The sequence below is a fragment of the Salmo salar genome, chromosome ssa22, assembly GCF_905237065.1.
Source record: "Salmo salar chromosome ssa22, Ssal_v3.1, whole genome shotgun sequence".
In the NCBI taxonomy this organism is placed as follows: Eukaryota; Metazoa; Chordata; class Actinopteri; order Salmoniformes; family Salmonidae; genus Salmo; species Salmo salar.
Window position 1 is genome coordinate 53,868,314 of NC_059463.1, and position 16,250 is coordinate 53,884,563.

The window sequence follows — 16,250 nt, forward strand, 5'->3', positions numbered from 1 at the left end:
TGTTCAGTGTTTTGGATATTTTTTATAACCCAACCCTGATATGTACTTCTCCACAACTTTGTCCCTGACCTGTTTGGAGAGCTCCTTGGTCTTCATGGTGCCACTTGCTTGGTGGTGTCCCTTGCTTAGTGGTTTTGCAGACTCTGGGGCCTTTCAAAACAGGTGTATATATACTGAGATCACGTGACAGATCATGTGACACTTTGATTGCACACAGGTGGACTTTATTTAACTAATTATGTGACTTCTGAAGGTAATTGGTTGCACCAGATCTTATTTAGGGGCTTCATAGCAAAGGGGGTGAGTACATACAGTATGCACGCACCACTTTTCCATTATTTATTTTTTCGCATTTTATGAAACAAGTAGTTTTTTTCATTTCGCTTCACCAATTTGGACTATTTTGTGTAAGTCCATTACATGAAATCCAAATAAAAATCAATTTAAATTACAGGTTGTAATGCAACAAAACAGGAAAAACGCCAAGGTGGATGAATACTTGTACAAGGCACTGTACATACAGAGATACGTTGCTACTGTATCTATAGATAGCGTGTTGGCCGAACCCTCTTAAACCAGTGTAGGAGTGTTTCTAATGAATATTACTTCAGTAACCTCCTTTTAAGAGAAGGTAAGCCTGATATACTGTAGTTGCAGGTGATCTGTTAGAAAAGTGTGTGGGCAGGATGTTAATGTTTTGGTTATCCTTTACTGACTGGTTCAGCTGGGGCCGCTCTATCAACTAGGGGCTGGGCTTGGCTCACACACAAGTTTCAGCCAATCAAGTGACATATGCTTGCTATAAGAAGGCCAAGCCCCTGTAAGAGAGTTACAGTTGTTCATTGCTAAACAAGATACTGCACCACATCATCATAGAGCCTATCATCCCTTCAGGTAAGTGAAGTCGAAATGGATTTTACAGATATGAGGTATTCCTTCATTTGTATGCAGACTCCAGCACAATCAATTTTAAATACTTGGAAAATGTTCAATGATTTTCTTGTTTTGCTTTAATTCATTGAGGGCTTGATGATTAATTGACAAGTTGAATCAGGTGATCTTGTCCAGGGCTACAATACAAATGAACACTGTTGGGGGTACTTGAGGACTGGAGTTGGGAAACACTGTTCTAAGCCTTCTGTTATTCTCGTGTTATTAGGGTTTGGAGGTATTTGAACTGATGGTAAAATATATCATTTGTTTTTGCAAGTTTGTCAGTGAAAGAAACCAGATAGAACATTCCTGTAAGCCCCTTCCCACACAATATACCACAGGTAATGTCTGAGCATGTTGGAGCTTGTCAACAGAGATCATGTTACATCCTTTTACAACTCTAGTGGTTTAATTTGCCTGAAATATGCTGGATTGTTTTTGCATGCTACCTACATGACATTGAATTCATAATTCTGTTCCAGCCAGTCATCCAGAACTACTGTTCTGTGAGAAGAAACCCTGTTTATTGCACAACAAAGAGAAGTTAGAATCAGTCACACGCTGTTGCTACAGTAACCTACTCCTAGTCCGTAGGCTGAGTCACTGTAGGACTAAAGTGACTTCATGTATTATTTTTATCTGTCCTGCTTGGTGGAATTCCTCACAACTAGGAATTTCACATCTGGTGAGGAATTACACATATGGAGTGACTAAGCCTACACCTCTGAAAACTTTGTTGAAAGAACTGTATGGAAATGCTGCTTTGGCCAGGTCTCCCTCAGAAATACATTCTCATCTAACAGCACTTCCTGGTAAAATAAAGGATATAATTAAATAGTGGTACAACTGCTGGCTCACAGTTGTATTACTGTATTAGAGTTGCAACCACAGACTGTGGAGCTGCGATGTTGCAACGTGTTCCATAGGGAAATAGCCCTCCATTCTGTTGTCAGCAGATCAACTCATCTTGAAGCATTTGAATTTGAACTCCTCAGCTCCAGTTTATCCAGCTCCATCCTACCTTGATCAACTGGTTTCACCTCCACCCAACCAGGAGTGACCGCTGATATGACAAGTACTCTGGATATCAAACAGAGGACCTTTAACCTAACACAATGAAAGGACATTTTTAGCTTAATCCCTTGATATAAATAATTCATTTTTTGAAGGAGACTCTAGTACAAATTAGATTTTCAGTATTAAATGTACAATGTAATGACCTTCATATTACATAGTTTGTAAACTACTATTATGTTCTCTAGCAGATTCACGTGTAGCGCTGAAATAGTCCTGTTTTTTCACACCATGAGGAGATCTTCTGCCATTGAAGATAATGGAGGGTTGTTATAGATCTCACAGGGCCACTGAACAAGGTGCATGACTGCACTCTTAGAAAGAGTTTTATTTACAGGGACCTTCTCTACAGAATAAAGGTCTCTAAAAGGGTTCTTTGTTTGGTGAAAAGGTTCTGGAACCATAAAGGGTTCTACAGGGTCAAGCCGAAGAACCCTTTTTTAAAGGTTCTAAATAAGTGTACTCAGAGACATGCTTTCCAACCCTTTCACTAAAATAGTTTAATCATGTGGCCATGCCAATAGAAACACTACCTTTGCATCAGGAATTTTAACAAGAATCTAGCCAGATGTACTGAGTATATCCTAATGTATGTCCTGAAGCATGTTTTCCTTGTGCTGAGCCATTTATGAGACATTGCTGTTGTGCATTATCATAAAACCCACACAGAGGGCAATAAACACATGGACTATTAAACTTGTTTTGGTTTAGGTAATTACATCCTTTTTCTGGAATCGTTGCTTGTTTGATCAACTAGCAGTTCATTATAGTTTTACATGGATGTGATTTTATTTATCTCTTTTTCCAGCAGCAGTCATGAAGGTTGCATCTTTCAACATCCAGAAATTTGGGCAGCGTAAGCTATCAAACCCAAACACCCTTGCTACCCTTGTGAAGGTACAGCTATATGATTCTATTCGTGATCTTATAATTCCCTCAGAGAAACATTTGTCAAACTATCCTCAAAACAAGGATGTTATAGTACATATAAACAAATCAATTAATGAACGTTTTTTTCCTTTTTCTTCCTTTCGTCCTATCAGATTGTGTCTCGCTATGACATCATAGTGATTCTGGAGGTGGTGGACGAGAGCGGCACTTCAGTGGAAACGTTCCTGAAGGAATTAAATAAGTAAGTCAAGTGATTTCCCTCATGTGACGCTATAAAATATACAACTAGGGAAACTCCTGGCCCTACATGATAAGTATCACTCATTACAGGTGTCATTACAGGGCTAATGAAAATCAAAAATACACTCTGAAAATCAGCCCTCGTCTGGGAAGAGACAAATACAAGGAGCAGTTTATGTTTCTGTACAGGTACAATTCAAACACATGGTCAACTTTATCCTCATAAACCTCTATCTGATGCCATTCATGTTTTTACATTGTGATCTGATAAAAAAAAAATACATATAATGCAGGACTAATGCTATTAAACGTGTTGACACCTGGCAATATGAGGACAACCAGGCTGGAGATGTGGACGCCTTCGCCAGGGAGCCTTACATTCTTCGCTTCAAATGTCTCCACTCTGGTAAGGGGCACAGGAGTGCTAGAATTAAGCATGATCCATCCATATGGCATTTGATTTAGCAAATAATATGAGCGTGAACGGCAAACAGACAGACAGCTGGATATTGCAGCAGAGAGTAAAAGCCCATTCATAAACAGCTGTAATATATATTTCTCATCTCTTCCTGTGTTGCTCAGTGCTTGAGGACTTGGTACTGATCCCAGTGCACACCAAGCCTGAGGATTCAGTGAAAGAGCTGGATGAGCTTTATGATGTCTTCCTGGAAGTGACAAAGAAATGGAAGACTGATGTAAGCTCTGAGCTAAACCATTGACAGAGCTTAACACCTCCCTTGGGTTTAGAAAGTGCACTTGTCACCAAACCGTATATATGAGCCTTTGACAAGTAAAATACAAAACCAGCCACATGGGGATTTCAAGATAACTATGTATGCTCTCCTAAAAACAGTGTCCTTATTCTGGATGAAAAGTAACTGTTGTTGTTGAATGTTTCTCTCTGTACCAGAACGTCATGATCCTAGGTGACTTCAATGCAGACGGTTCCTACCTTTCTAAAAAGGGCATGAAAGCCATCCGTATCCGCAGTGACAAAAATTTCCACTGGCTGATTAAAGATGACGTGGATACCACAGCAAACACAGGCAACGATAACACTTATGACAGGTGGCTCAGTGTGATTTGTGAAATTAATTAATGAACGCCTCATGTATGAAACAGATAATCACCTATGGAGTTCATTTGACATTTCTTTGGTATTGTTTAAAGGTGGTTAAAATGTCATAAGAGCTGTCATAAAAGCTATTATAAAACTAATTTACTTGTGTGTAATATGGAATGACTGCTGACTTCCTTTTCTGATCAACATCTAGGATTGTGATCTATGGGGTTGACATGCTTAACGCCATCGTGCCAAACTCTGCCAAACCGTTCAACTTCCAGATTGCATATGGGCTTTCTGAAGAAGATGTAAGTATGCAGGTTACAGACAAATTCCATCCTGGTAGATGGTTTGATTACAATAATATAAGTAGATGAAATGAACATGTTAGTAGCCTACATTGTGACAATCTGTCCTAGAAATACAGTACATGTCAAAGTTGAGCCGTCTGACTCATGTCTCAACATGTAACTACTATGCTTTATTAGGCCCTGAAGGTGAGCGACCATTACCCTGTGGAGGTAGAGCTGAAAAGAAAAACACCAACAAAACAGAGTAAGCAGCATCATTGATCTTTATCATTGATCCAAACTTTCCTCTTAAAGAAAATTGTCAAAACGGGGTAAAGACAAAAAAACTAAACAGCGTCATCTTTACAGACAAATCATTCCACACACACATTCACATATCAATCCATACACAGACGCACATATGACCCGACACAGAAAAATAATTGTAGATATAACAAAACAAATCTGATTTTCAGGCTCTGCGACTGGGAAATAGAACCCTGTACATGGACAGGAGGACAGAGGAAGTGAGTGAAGAGGTGATGGATCTGGAGAAGAAGGCTTATAAGGATGGTCAAGCTTAGGAAAAGTTACATTGAACTGTGATTAAATCTTACCTCATTACTAGTCATATTAATACTGTATATCATATTTGTATGTCTAGTGTAGCTACTGATCTAAAACTGATGTGTATCTTGACCGAATCTCAAATAAAGATGATGGAGTGAAAATCCTGCAGTAGTTACAATACTTTATTATATCAATTTGTAAGTCGCTCTGGATAAGAGCGTCTGCTAAATGACTTAAATGTAAATGTAAATTATTTACAAGACCACATTGAAAATTATAATTCAAAAGGTCATTTCATGTTTTCCTCTTTTTACTATTGATAGAAATGAAAGAAAAAAACTGAGGGAGAGAGAGGGAGGGGGTTGGATTTCACAGGGGGCTGTGATTCAGCAACATATGAGTGCATGGTCTTCAAATACCTTCTTTCCAGACTTCTTGATTGTTCCACCAGCTGAACAAAAGGGAAAAATCTAGACATTGATAAAACCATGCTAAATACAGTACCAGTCAAATGTTTGGACACACCTACTCATTCAAGGGTTTTTCTTTATTTTTACTATTTTCTACATTGTAGAATAATAGTAAAGACATCACAACTATGAAATAATAATGTAGTAACCAAAAAGTGTTAATCAAATAAAAATATATTTTATATTAGAGATTCTTCAAAGTAGCCACTCTTTGCCTTGATTACAGCTTTGCACACCCTTGGCATTTTCTCAACCAGCTACATGAGGTGGTCACCTGGAATGCATTTATTTTAACAGGTGTGCCTTGTTAAAAGTTAATTTGTGGAATTTATTTCCTTCTTAATGTGTTTGAGCCAATCAGTTGTCTTGTGACAAGGTAGGGATGGTATACAGAAGATAGCCCTATTTGGTAAAAGACCAAGTCCATATTATGGCAAGAACAGCTCAAATAAGCAAAGAGAAATGACAGTTCATCATTACTTTAACACATGAAGGTCAGTCAATACGGAAAAATGTAAGATCTTTGAACGTTTCTTCAAGTGCAGTCGCAAAAACCATCAAGCGCTATAATGAAACTGGCTCTTATGAGGACCGCCACAGGAAAGGAAGACCCAGAGTTACCTCTGCTGCAGAGGAAAAGTTCATTAGAGTTAACTGCACCGCAGAAATTGCAGCCCAAAATAATGCGTCACAGAGTTCAAGTAACAGACATATCTCAACATCAACTGCTCAGAGAAGACTGAATCAAGCATTCATGGTTGAATTGCTGCATAGAAACCACTACTAAAGGACACCAATAATAAGAAGAGACTTGCTTGGGCTAAGAAACACGAGCAATGGACATTAAACCGGTGGAAATCTGTCTGATGAGTCCAAATTTGAGATTTTTGGTTCCAACCTCTGTGTTTTTGTGAGACGCAGAGTGGCTGAACGGCTGATCTCCACATGTGTGGCTCCCACCGTGAAGCACTGAGGAGGTGGTATGGTGTGGGGGTGCTTTGCTGGTGACACTGTCTGTGATTTATTTCAAATTCAAGGCACACTTAACCACCATCTGTTTTGCTCTTAGTGGGACTATCTTTTTTTTCCAACAGGACAATGACCCAACACACCTCCAGGCTGTGTAAGAGCTATTTTTATTTATTTAAAAAATATATATTTCACTCGGCAAGTCAGTTAATGACGGCCTACCCCAGTCAAACATGGACATGCGCCACCCTTTGGGACTCCCAATCACAGCCAGATGTGATTGTTAAGGGAATTTTCAATCCCAATAATGCATTTAATCTTTAACCAATTCAACGAGGTTTGTAAGACCCTGGATTCACTAATAATTGGGCAAAGTCTCAGATTTTATAAAAAAGGTTCACAGATCTTTATTCATGAGAGCTCTAAAGTCAAAAATGAGGACTCAGTCCTTTTATAATACACACACACATTCCTATCTTTAGACCACTCCCTGCTCAAACAACCAGTACTTTTCCACTAACCACAAAGAACCATAAATTTTGCCACATTCTTCAAGGCTTTCACCTCCCCTCCCCCGTTGGGGCCCTCTTGGTTTGAAAACCTCTAATGATTTTCTATTATCTACTCTATAACTTCACTCTGCTTACATCCCTACTAAAGAATATAATACCCTAGCATTAAAATTCCTACAGATCTACACAAATCCTTGTTTTATCTTCTCATGATTCTCAAACATTTCACACTATTATACAATTTCAGAGTGGAACACTTTAGCCATTATATTAACACATACAAATTATTATATCAGTGATGCAGCCTGGATTTTAACCAGGGACTGCAGTGATGACTCTTGCACTGAGATGCAGTACCTTAGAGCGCTGCGCCACTCAGGAGCCCTATTTGACCAAGAAGGATAGTGATGGAGTGCTGCGTCAGATGACCTGGCCTCCACAATCGCCCGACCTCACCACAATTGATTTGGGATGAGTTGGACCGCAGAGTGAAGGAAAAGCAGCCAACAAGTGCTCAGCATATGTGGGAAATCCTACATGACTGTTGGAAAAGCATTCCGGGTGAAGCTGGTTGAGAGAATGCCAAGAGTATGCAAAGCTGTCATCAAGGCAAAGGGTGGCTACTTTGAAGAATCTAAAAGCCGAATATATTTTCATTTGTTTAACACATTTTTTTGGTTACTACATGATTCCATATGTGTTATTTCATAGTTTTGATGTCTTCACTATTATTCTACAAAATAGAAAATAGTAAAAATAAAGAAAAACCCTTGAATGAGTAGGGGTGTCCAAAACTTTTGACTAGTACTGTATACAGTATATATGTATATTAAATCGGGTGTATTTGAAATATTTTCATTGTTTTGATAGTTCCTTACTCATGATGGTTAATTTGTGTGTACCAATTTAATATTATTCCAGCGAGCCTGGCCAGAAGTAAAAATATGTCAAATTTGTCTTCCATTTTGAACGGTTTGGGCTACAGGTGAGCGGTTTTCTGCATTGTTATTTTTAATTTAAAATTTTAATTGAACCTTTATTTAACTAGTTAAGAACAAATGATCATTTAAAATGACACCCTACCACAAGGAAAAAGGCCTCCTGCGGGGATGGGGGCTTTGATAAAAAATACAAATAAAATATAAATATAGGACAAAACACACATCACGACAAGAGAGACTGTCACGTCCTGGCCAGTATAAAGGTTAATTAGTATTATAGTTTGGTCAGGACGTGGCAGAGGGTATTTGTTTTATGTGGTTCGGGGTGGTGTGTTTGTGTAAAGGGTGTTTGATTTAGTATTTCCGGGTTTTTGGTTGATGGTCTATGTGTTTGTATTCGATGGTTAGTCTAGTGTGGGTGTTTCTATGTTTGGTTAATTGGGGTTGGGACTCTCAGTTGAAGGCAGGTGTTGTCTATCTGCCTTTGATTGAGAGTCCCATATATTAGGGTGTGTTTGTGTGTGATTTGTGGGAGATTATTCTGTGTATAGCCTTGTGCCTTACCAGACTGTCAGTTTGTCAATTGTTCCGTGTAAGTATGCCTAACAGGACTGTCAGGTTATCGTGAGTTTTGTTTTGTTATCTTGTATACCCATTTTGAGTTTATTAAATGTTCAAAATGAACTACATCAACTCTGCTGCGTATTGGTCATCTTTTTCCCACGATGATTTCGTTATATCGTCCTCCGACGAAGAAATCCCTGACAGAGACAACATAATACTATATAAAGAGAGACATAAGACAAGAACATAGAAAGGCAGCAACAAATGACAACACAGCATGGTAGCAACACAACATGACAACAACATGGTAGCAGCACAAAAACATGGTTCAAACACTATTGGGCACAGACAACAGCACAAAGGGTAAAAAGGTAGAGACAACCACAGACACAAAGCCATGCTCCGTTTGTTTTTATGGTAGAGGCTGTGTTTTAGGTCAGACCAGAGCCATATATTAAGAAATAAATGACTGGCGAAGCCTAATCAGACTTGCCTGTTGTAATGGTTGTCACAGACAAAATAAATGCCTTTGCTGGTGATGCATGCACATCGAATGATACAACAGCCTGAGGACACTGGACTTGAAACAGTGATACAGATGTAACCATGTGCCCTTTGATGTTTCATCTGACCGCCAGTAGTGCTTCCAAGTCAAAATTCCATGTGCATTCCACAGGTCACAGTGAGTGTTCAAAAACAATGATCAAGATTAGGAATAGTTTCGCGGCACACCTGAGAGTTCCACAGGGCCCCTATTTATTTTAGCCCCTCATCAGGGCAAGTTCCAACATGTCATGACCAGGATGGCATTCCATGCAATTAAAAACAATAAACGTCTTGACATGTTAGCTATGTCATCAAACCCTAAAACGTGATTATTTTGTATTGTTAGAGTAAGTTTTGTTGTAATGTTAGTGTCGGAAAAATCTAGGCTTATCCTGACGTTTACCGTGTCTATACACTATTAGCACATACCAGACCTTTGAGCGTCTAGAGATATCAACTCTGGCAGGGTAGCCCTGGGGCAGAGGGCTGAATTTCTGCAGAATGCCTGCGTGACCTGCTGGTCTGGACAGAGGTCGGCATTTTTCATGCTGCGGTTGGGAGCTGTTGTGAAAACAGACAACTTTGGGAGATAAATATGTTTGTTGTCCTACAGATTATTTGGAGACGTTCTACTTTCTGTTTTGTATGCGTTAGCCTAGACCTACCTATTGTATTATAATCACTTATTTGTCGCATTATTCACACCTTCAGAATTTGCTGCTTCAAGTTAAGTAGCCAACCTCCAGTGGTGTAAATCACTTAAGTAAAAATACTTGAAAGTACTATTAAGTCGTTTTTTGCGGGTATCTGTACTTTACTTTACTATTTATTTTTTTGACAACTTTTACTTTTACTTCACTACATTCCTAAAGAAAATGATGTACTTTTTACTCCATACATTTTCCCTGACACCCAAAAGTACTCATTACATTTAAATTCACAGCAGGACATGAAAATGCTCTAATTCCCACACTTATTATCAAGAGAACATTTGTAATGTGGAAGCTGGGAGCCAGGAAGCAAGTACAGGTGGTGAGTTTAATAAGAAACGATACATGGACCGATACAAGCGTAGTATACAGAGAAGAAACACATAGTCAATACTGCCTGGGGAATGGAACTAAGGAGGTGACAGATATAGGGAAGGTAATGAGAGTTAGTTGACTCAGAGTTGAAGGAAACTCTGGGTTTTTGGTTTTCACAAAACCAGTTCAGCTTAACTCCGAGTCAGTTACTATGGCAACATACTCCGTAAAGCTAACCTGTTCGCTGGCAGGTTTTCCTCAACTAACCCTGAGTTAGCAGACTGAAGGAGGTGTCAGATATGGCGTGTCCTTTTCTTGAAGAGACAGTTGATATTGAAGCACAAACACTCCGCAGAAATCTCCCTCGGGAAGAGGGTGATCAGACCCCGCTTAGATGATTTATCGTTCCCTGATGTCACGGCCCCTCCTCTGCAGTGCAGGGACGGTTTCTCCTGCAGGCAGAGGAGGGTCGTTAGTGATTGGAGCCACCTGGGCTCAGGGTATTTAAACCTGCTGCTTCACTAACCTCTCTCTCCCTCCCTGCTCCTCCAGGTATGATCCTGTTTTGTTTGTTCCTTTGTAGGTTTCCATTCAGTCATGTTCCCACACACAGATTCATGCATCCATGCACTTTACATACACCCTACATTATGACATTTCCACACCTCATTCCTTTTTCTTTGGTTAAAGTTAATAGTTTTTTGTTTTATAATAAAGAACCTTTTGATTGGCCTATACCTGTTGTCCATGTCCCCTCATTTTTGCCACTGGCTATGAGCCGGCCTGTGACACTGATTATCTGTTTGAGCGTTTCTGTTTTTCTGCACAATCGATCATTCATCTGAACAATATTTTCAGCCCCCATATCGTTCATTTGACACATCGTGGGCATGCTCTCAGTTCGGGAATAAATTCTTTGTGTTGCACTTAGTTTTTTTTTGCCAACGGGAGTTTTCTATATAACATCAGTGACGATGAGCATATTTCCAAGGCAACCGTCTGTCGGGCTGTCAAGAATGTGACTCTTGCACTGAAATGTTTACTGTAGACTTTTGTGGTGTTCCCAAGTCACAGACCCACAAGCCTCATCAAAGAACAATTCCACAGAATTGTATGCATCAGTCCAGGCAATAATTGATTTATTTAACATGAAGCTTTGAGACATGAAGCACTAATCAGTTCATTTGATATATTTTAGGGTTTCCAGGTGTGATTGGCTGCATAGATGGCACTCATATTCCTATCACAGCTCCTTCAGTAAATGAAGTCTTTCCACAGCATTAATGTGCAGGTAGGCCTAAATAGTAGTCTTTAGCATTTCAAATGAAAGAGACTTCTCAATACAGCTACTGCAGCTAATTACTGTTCTGCAGTGTTTAGATCATAAGTGATACAGCCCACATCATCAGCAATGTGGAAGCAAAGCGGCCTGGGTCTGTGCATGACTCGCACATTGTTGGTGAGTGTCCACTGAGCGCTAGATTTGCCAGTGGTGAGTTTATACAGTGTATATATAGCTACAGTATATGCTAATATGGTTCTAGTGCCTTCCTAGGCACGGCATGTGACATTAATGTGGCATGTGTGATTCTCCACAACACTGCCACAATTAGAGGAGAACAATGTCCTCCTCAACCAGAGAACGATCCTGATAACGAGCCTGATAACGATCCCGATAACGAGCCCGATAACGAGCCCGATAACGAGCCCGATAACGATCCCGATAACGAGCCCGATAACAAGCCCGATAACGATCCCGATAACGAGCCTGATAACGAGCCTGATAACGATCCCGATAACGAGCCCGATAACGAGCCTGATAACGAGCCTGATAACGATCCTGATAACGAGCCTGATAACGAGCCTGATAACGAGCCTGATAACGAGCCTGATAACGATCCTGATAACGAGCCTGATAACAATCCTGATAACGAGCCTGATAACGAGCCTGATAACGATCCTGATAACGAGCCTGATAACGAGCCTGATAACGAGCCTGATAACGAGCCTGATAACGAGCCTGATAACGAGCCTGATAACAATCCTGATAACGAGCCTGATAACGAGCCTGATAACGAGCCTGATAACTATCCTGATAACGAGCCTGATAACGATCCTGATAACGATCCTGATAACGATCCTGACCACCCCGCTGACACACCAGATGGAAGAGACACAACATGCTACCATCATTTCTGATTGACCCATCCCCTCCTCAGTGTTAAATGAAAATAATATGCCTTTCTTTTTATGAAGTCTTCTTTATTTCCTGCAAGTACAAATGCAGTACAGTAGTTAATATTTTTTATGTTCAAACAAGGTAAAATCATCCACCTGTGGGCACCTCACCCACCTTTAACTGATGTACCACCTGTGGACTCCTCACCCACCTTTAACTGATGTACCACCTGTGGACACCTCACCCACATTTAACTGATGTACCACCTGTGGACCCCTCACCCACCTTTAACTGATGTACCACCTGTGGACTCCTCACACACCTTTAACTGATGTACCACCTGTGGACTCCTCACCCACCTTTAACTGATGTACCACCTGTGGACACCTCACCCACCTTTAACTGATGTACCACCTGTGGACTCCTCACCCACCTTTAACTGATGTACCACCTGTGGACACCTCACCCACCTTTAACTGATGTACCACCTGTGGACTCCTCACCCACCTTTAACTGATGTACCACCTGTGGACTCCTCACCCACCTTTAACTGATGTACCACCTGTGGACTCCTCACCCACCTTTAACTGATGTACCACCTGTGGACTCCTCACCCACCTTTAACTGATGTACCACCTGTGGGCACCTCACCCACCTTTAACTGATGTACCACCTGTGGACTCCTCACCCACCTTTAACTGATGTAACCACCTGTGGACACCTCACCCACCTTTAACTGATGTACCACCTGTGGATTCCTCACACACCTTTAACTGATGTACCACCTGTGGACTCCTCACCCACCTTTAACTGATGTACCACCTGTGGACTCCTCACCCAACCTGATGTACCACCTGTGGACACCTCACCCACCTTTAACTGATGTACCACCTGTGGGCACCTCACCCACCTTTAACTGATGTATCACCTGTGGACTCCTCACCCACCTTTAACTGATGTACCACCTGTGGGCACCTCACCCACCTTTAACTGATGTACCACCTGTGGACTCCTCACCCACCTTTAACTGATGTACCACCTGTGGACACCTCACCCACCTTTAACTGATGTACCACCTGTGGACACCTCACCATAACTGATATACCACCTGTGGACACCTCACCCACCCTGATGTACCACCTGTGGACTCCTCACCCACCTTTAACCTCTCTAGGGTAGGTGGCAACAAATCGTCCCATCTACGTAACAGCCAGTGTAATCCCGTGGCGGGTTATTCAAAAACCTCAAAAATGCAAAAACTTCAATTTTTCAAACATATGACTATTTTACACCATTATAAAGACAAGACTCTCGTTAATCTAACCACACTGTCCGATTTCAAAAAGGCTTTACAACGAAAGCAAAACATTAGATTATGTCAGCAGAGTACCCAGCCAGAAATAATCAGACACCCATTTTTCAAGCTAGCATATAATGTCACATAAACCCAAACCACAACTAAATGCAGCACTAACCTTTGATGATCTTCATCAGATGACAACCCTAGGACATTATGTTATACAATACATGCATGTTTTGTTCAATCAAGTTCATATTTATATCAAAAACCAGCTTTTTACATTAGCATGTGACTCGCATGTGACTAGCATTCCCACCGAACACGGCCGGTGAATTTACTAAATTACTCACGATAAACGTTCACAAAAAGCATAACAATTATTTTAAGAATTATAGATACAGAACTCCTCTATGCACTCGATATGTCCGATTTTAAAATAGCTTTTCGGTGAAAACACATTTTGCAATATTCTCAGTAGATAGCCCGGCATCACAGGGCTAGCTATTTAGACACCCAGCAAGTTTAGCACTCACCAAAGTCAGATTTACTATAAGAAAAATGTTATTACATTTGCTGTCTTCGTCAGAATGCACTCCCAGGACTTCTACTTCAATAACAAATGTTGGTTTGGTTCAAAATAATCCATAGTTATATCCAAACAGCGGCGTTTTGTTCGTGCGTTCAAGACACTATCCGGAAGGGTAAATAAGGGTGACGAGCATGGCGCAATTCGTGACAAAAAAAATCGAAATATTCCATTATCGTACTTCGAAGCATGTCAACCGCTGTTTAAAATCAATTTTTATGCCATTTTGCTCATAAAAAAGCGATAATATTCCGATCGGGAATCTGCGTTTAGGTAAACAGACGAAAGAAAATAAAGCACGGGGTCGACTCGGGCAGGCGCCTAAGCCCATAGTACTCTGATCGGCCACTTGCCAAAAGCGATAATGTGTTTCAGCCAGAGGCTGCCTCGATATCGTTCAGCTTTTTCCCAGGCTCTGAGAGCCTATGGGAGCCGTAGGAAGTGTCACGTTAGAGCAAAGATCCTCAGTCTTCAATAAAAAGAGCCAAGATGAAACACAACTTGTCAGACAGGCCACTTCCTGCATGGAATCTTCTCAGGTTTTGGCCTGCCATTTGAGTTCTGTTATACTCACAGACACCATTCAAACAGTTTTAGAAACTTTAGGGTGTTTTCTATCCAAAGCCAATAATTATATGCATATTCTAGTTACTGGGCAGGAGTAGTAACCAGATTAAATCGGGTACGTTTTTTATCCGGCCGTGTCAATACTGCCCCCTAGCCCTAACAGGTTAACTGATGTACCACCTGTGGACTCCTCACCCACCTTCAACTGATGTACCACCTGTGGACACCTCACCCACCCTGATGTACCACCTGTGGACTCCTCACCCACCTTTAACTGATGTACCACCTGTGGACTCCTCACCCACCTTTAACTGATGTACCACCTGTGGACACCTCACCCACCTTTAACTGATGTACCACCTGTGGACACCTCACCCACCTTTAACTGATGTACCACCTGTGGGCACCTCACCCACCTTTAACTGATGTACCACCTGTGGACTCCTCACCCACCTTTAACTGATGTACCACCTGTGGACTCCTCACCCACCTTTAACTGATGTACCACCTGAGGACACCTCACCCACCTTTAACTAATGTACCACCTGTGGACTCCTCACCCACCTTTAACTGATGTACCACCTGTGGACACCTCACCCACCTTTAACTGATGTACCACCTGTGGACTCCTCACCCACCTTTAACTGATGTACCACCTGTGAACTCCTCACCCACCTTTAACTGATGTACCACCTATGGACTCCTCACCCACCTTTAACTAATGTACCACCTGTGGGCTCCTCACCCACCTTTAACTAATGTACCACCTGTGGACTCCTCACAGGTGTTTGCTTCAATATATCCACATAATTTTCCTACCTCATGATGCCATCTATTTTGTGAAGTGCACCAGTCCCTCCTGCAGCAAATCACCCCCACAACATGGTGCTGCCACCCCCGTGCTTCACGGTTGGGATGGTGTTCTTCTGGTTGCAAGCCTCCCCCCTTTTCCTCCAAACATAACGATGGTCATTATGACCAAACAGTTATATTTATGTTTCATCAGACCAGAGGACATTTCTCCAAGAAGTACGATCTTTGTCCCCATGTGCAGTTGCAAACCGTAGTCTGGCATTTTTATGGCAGTTTTGGAGCAATGGCTTCGTCCTTGCTGAGCGGCCTTTCAGGTTATGTCGATATAGGAGTTTTTTTACTGTGGATATAGATACTTTTGTACCTGTTTCCTCCAGCATCTTCACAAGGTCCTTTGCTGTTGTTCTGGGATTGATTTGCACTTTTCGCACCAAAGTATGTTCATCTTTATGAGACAGAACGCATCTCCTTCCTGAGCGGTATGACGGCTGCATGGTCCCATGGTGTTTATACTTGCATACTATTGTTTGTACAGATGAATGTGGTACCTTCAGGCATTTGGAAATTTCTTCCAAGGATGAACCAGACTTGTGGAGGTCTACAATTATTTTTCTGAGGTCTTCGCTGATTTCTTTTGATTTTCCCATGATGTCAAGCAAAGAGGCAGTGAGTTTGAAGGTAGGCCTTGAAATACATCCACAGGTACACCTCCAATTG

At 41.2% G+C, this 16,250-nt stretch overlaps 1 protein-coding gene across 4 annotated transcripts; it reads left to right on the forward strand.

Moving 5' to 3' along the window:
• The first annotated feature begins 601 nt into the window (after window positions 1–601).
• LOC123729672 (deoxyribonuclease gamma) lies at window positions 602–5,225 on the forward strand. 4 transcript variants are annotated; one of them, XM_045705463.1, is made up of 10 exons: window positions 602–894; window positions 2,819–2,904; window positions 3,051–3,139; window positions 3,229–3,327; window positions 3,432–3,544; window positions 3,721–3,833; window positions 4,049–4,206; window positions 4,413–4,509; window positions 4,690–4,756; window positions 4,968–5,225. In XM_045705463.1, the coding sequence occupies exons 2-10, from the start codon at window positions 2,824–2,826 to the stop codon at window positions 4,985–4,987; spliced, it is 837 nt and encodes a 278-aa protein (XP_045561419.1). In that variant the 5' UTR covers window positions 602–894; window positions 2,819–2,823; the 3' UTR covers window positions 4,988–5,225. The 4 variants fall into 4 exon arrangements, with proteins under 4 accessions (XP_045561419.1, XP_045561421.1, XP_045561420.1 ...); XM_045705465.1 differs by having other exon boundaries at window positions 3,241–3,327; XM_045705464.1 differs by having other exon boundaries at window positions 634–894; window positions 2,816–2,904.
• Window positions 5,226–16,250: the final 11,025 nt, after the last annotated feature.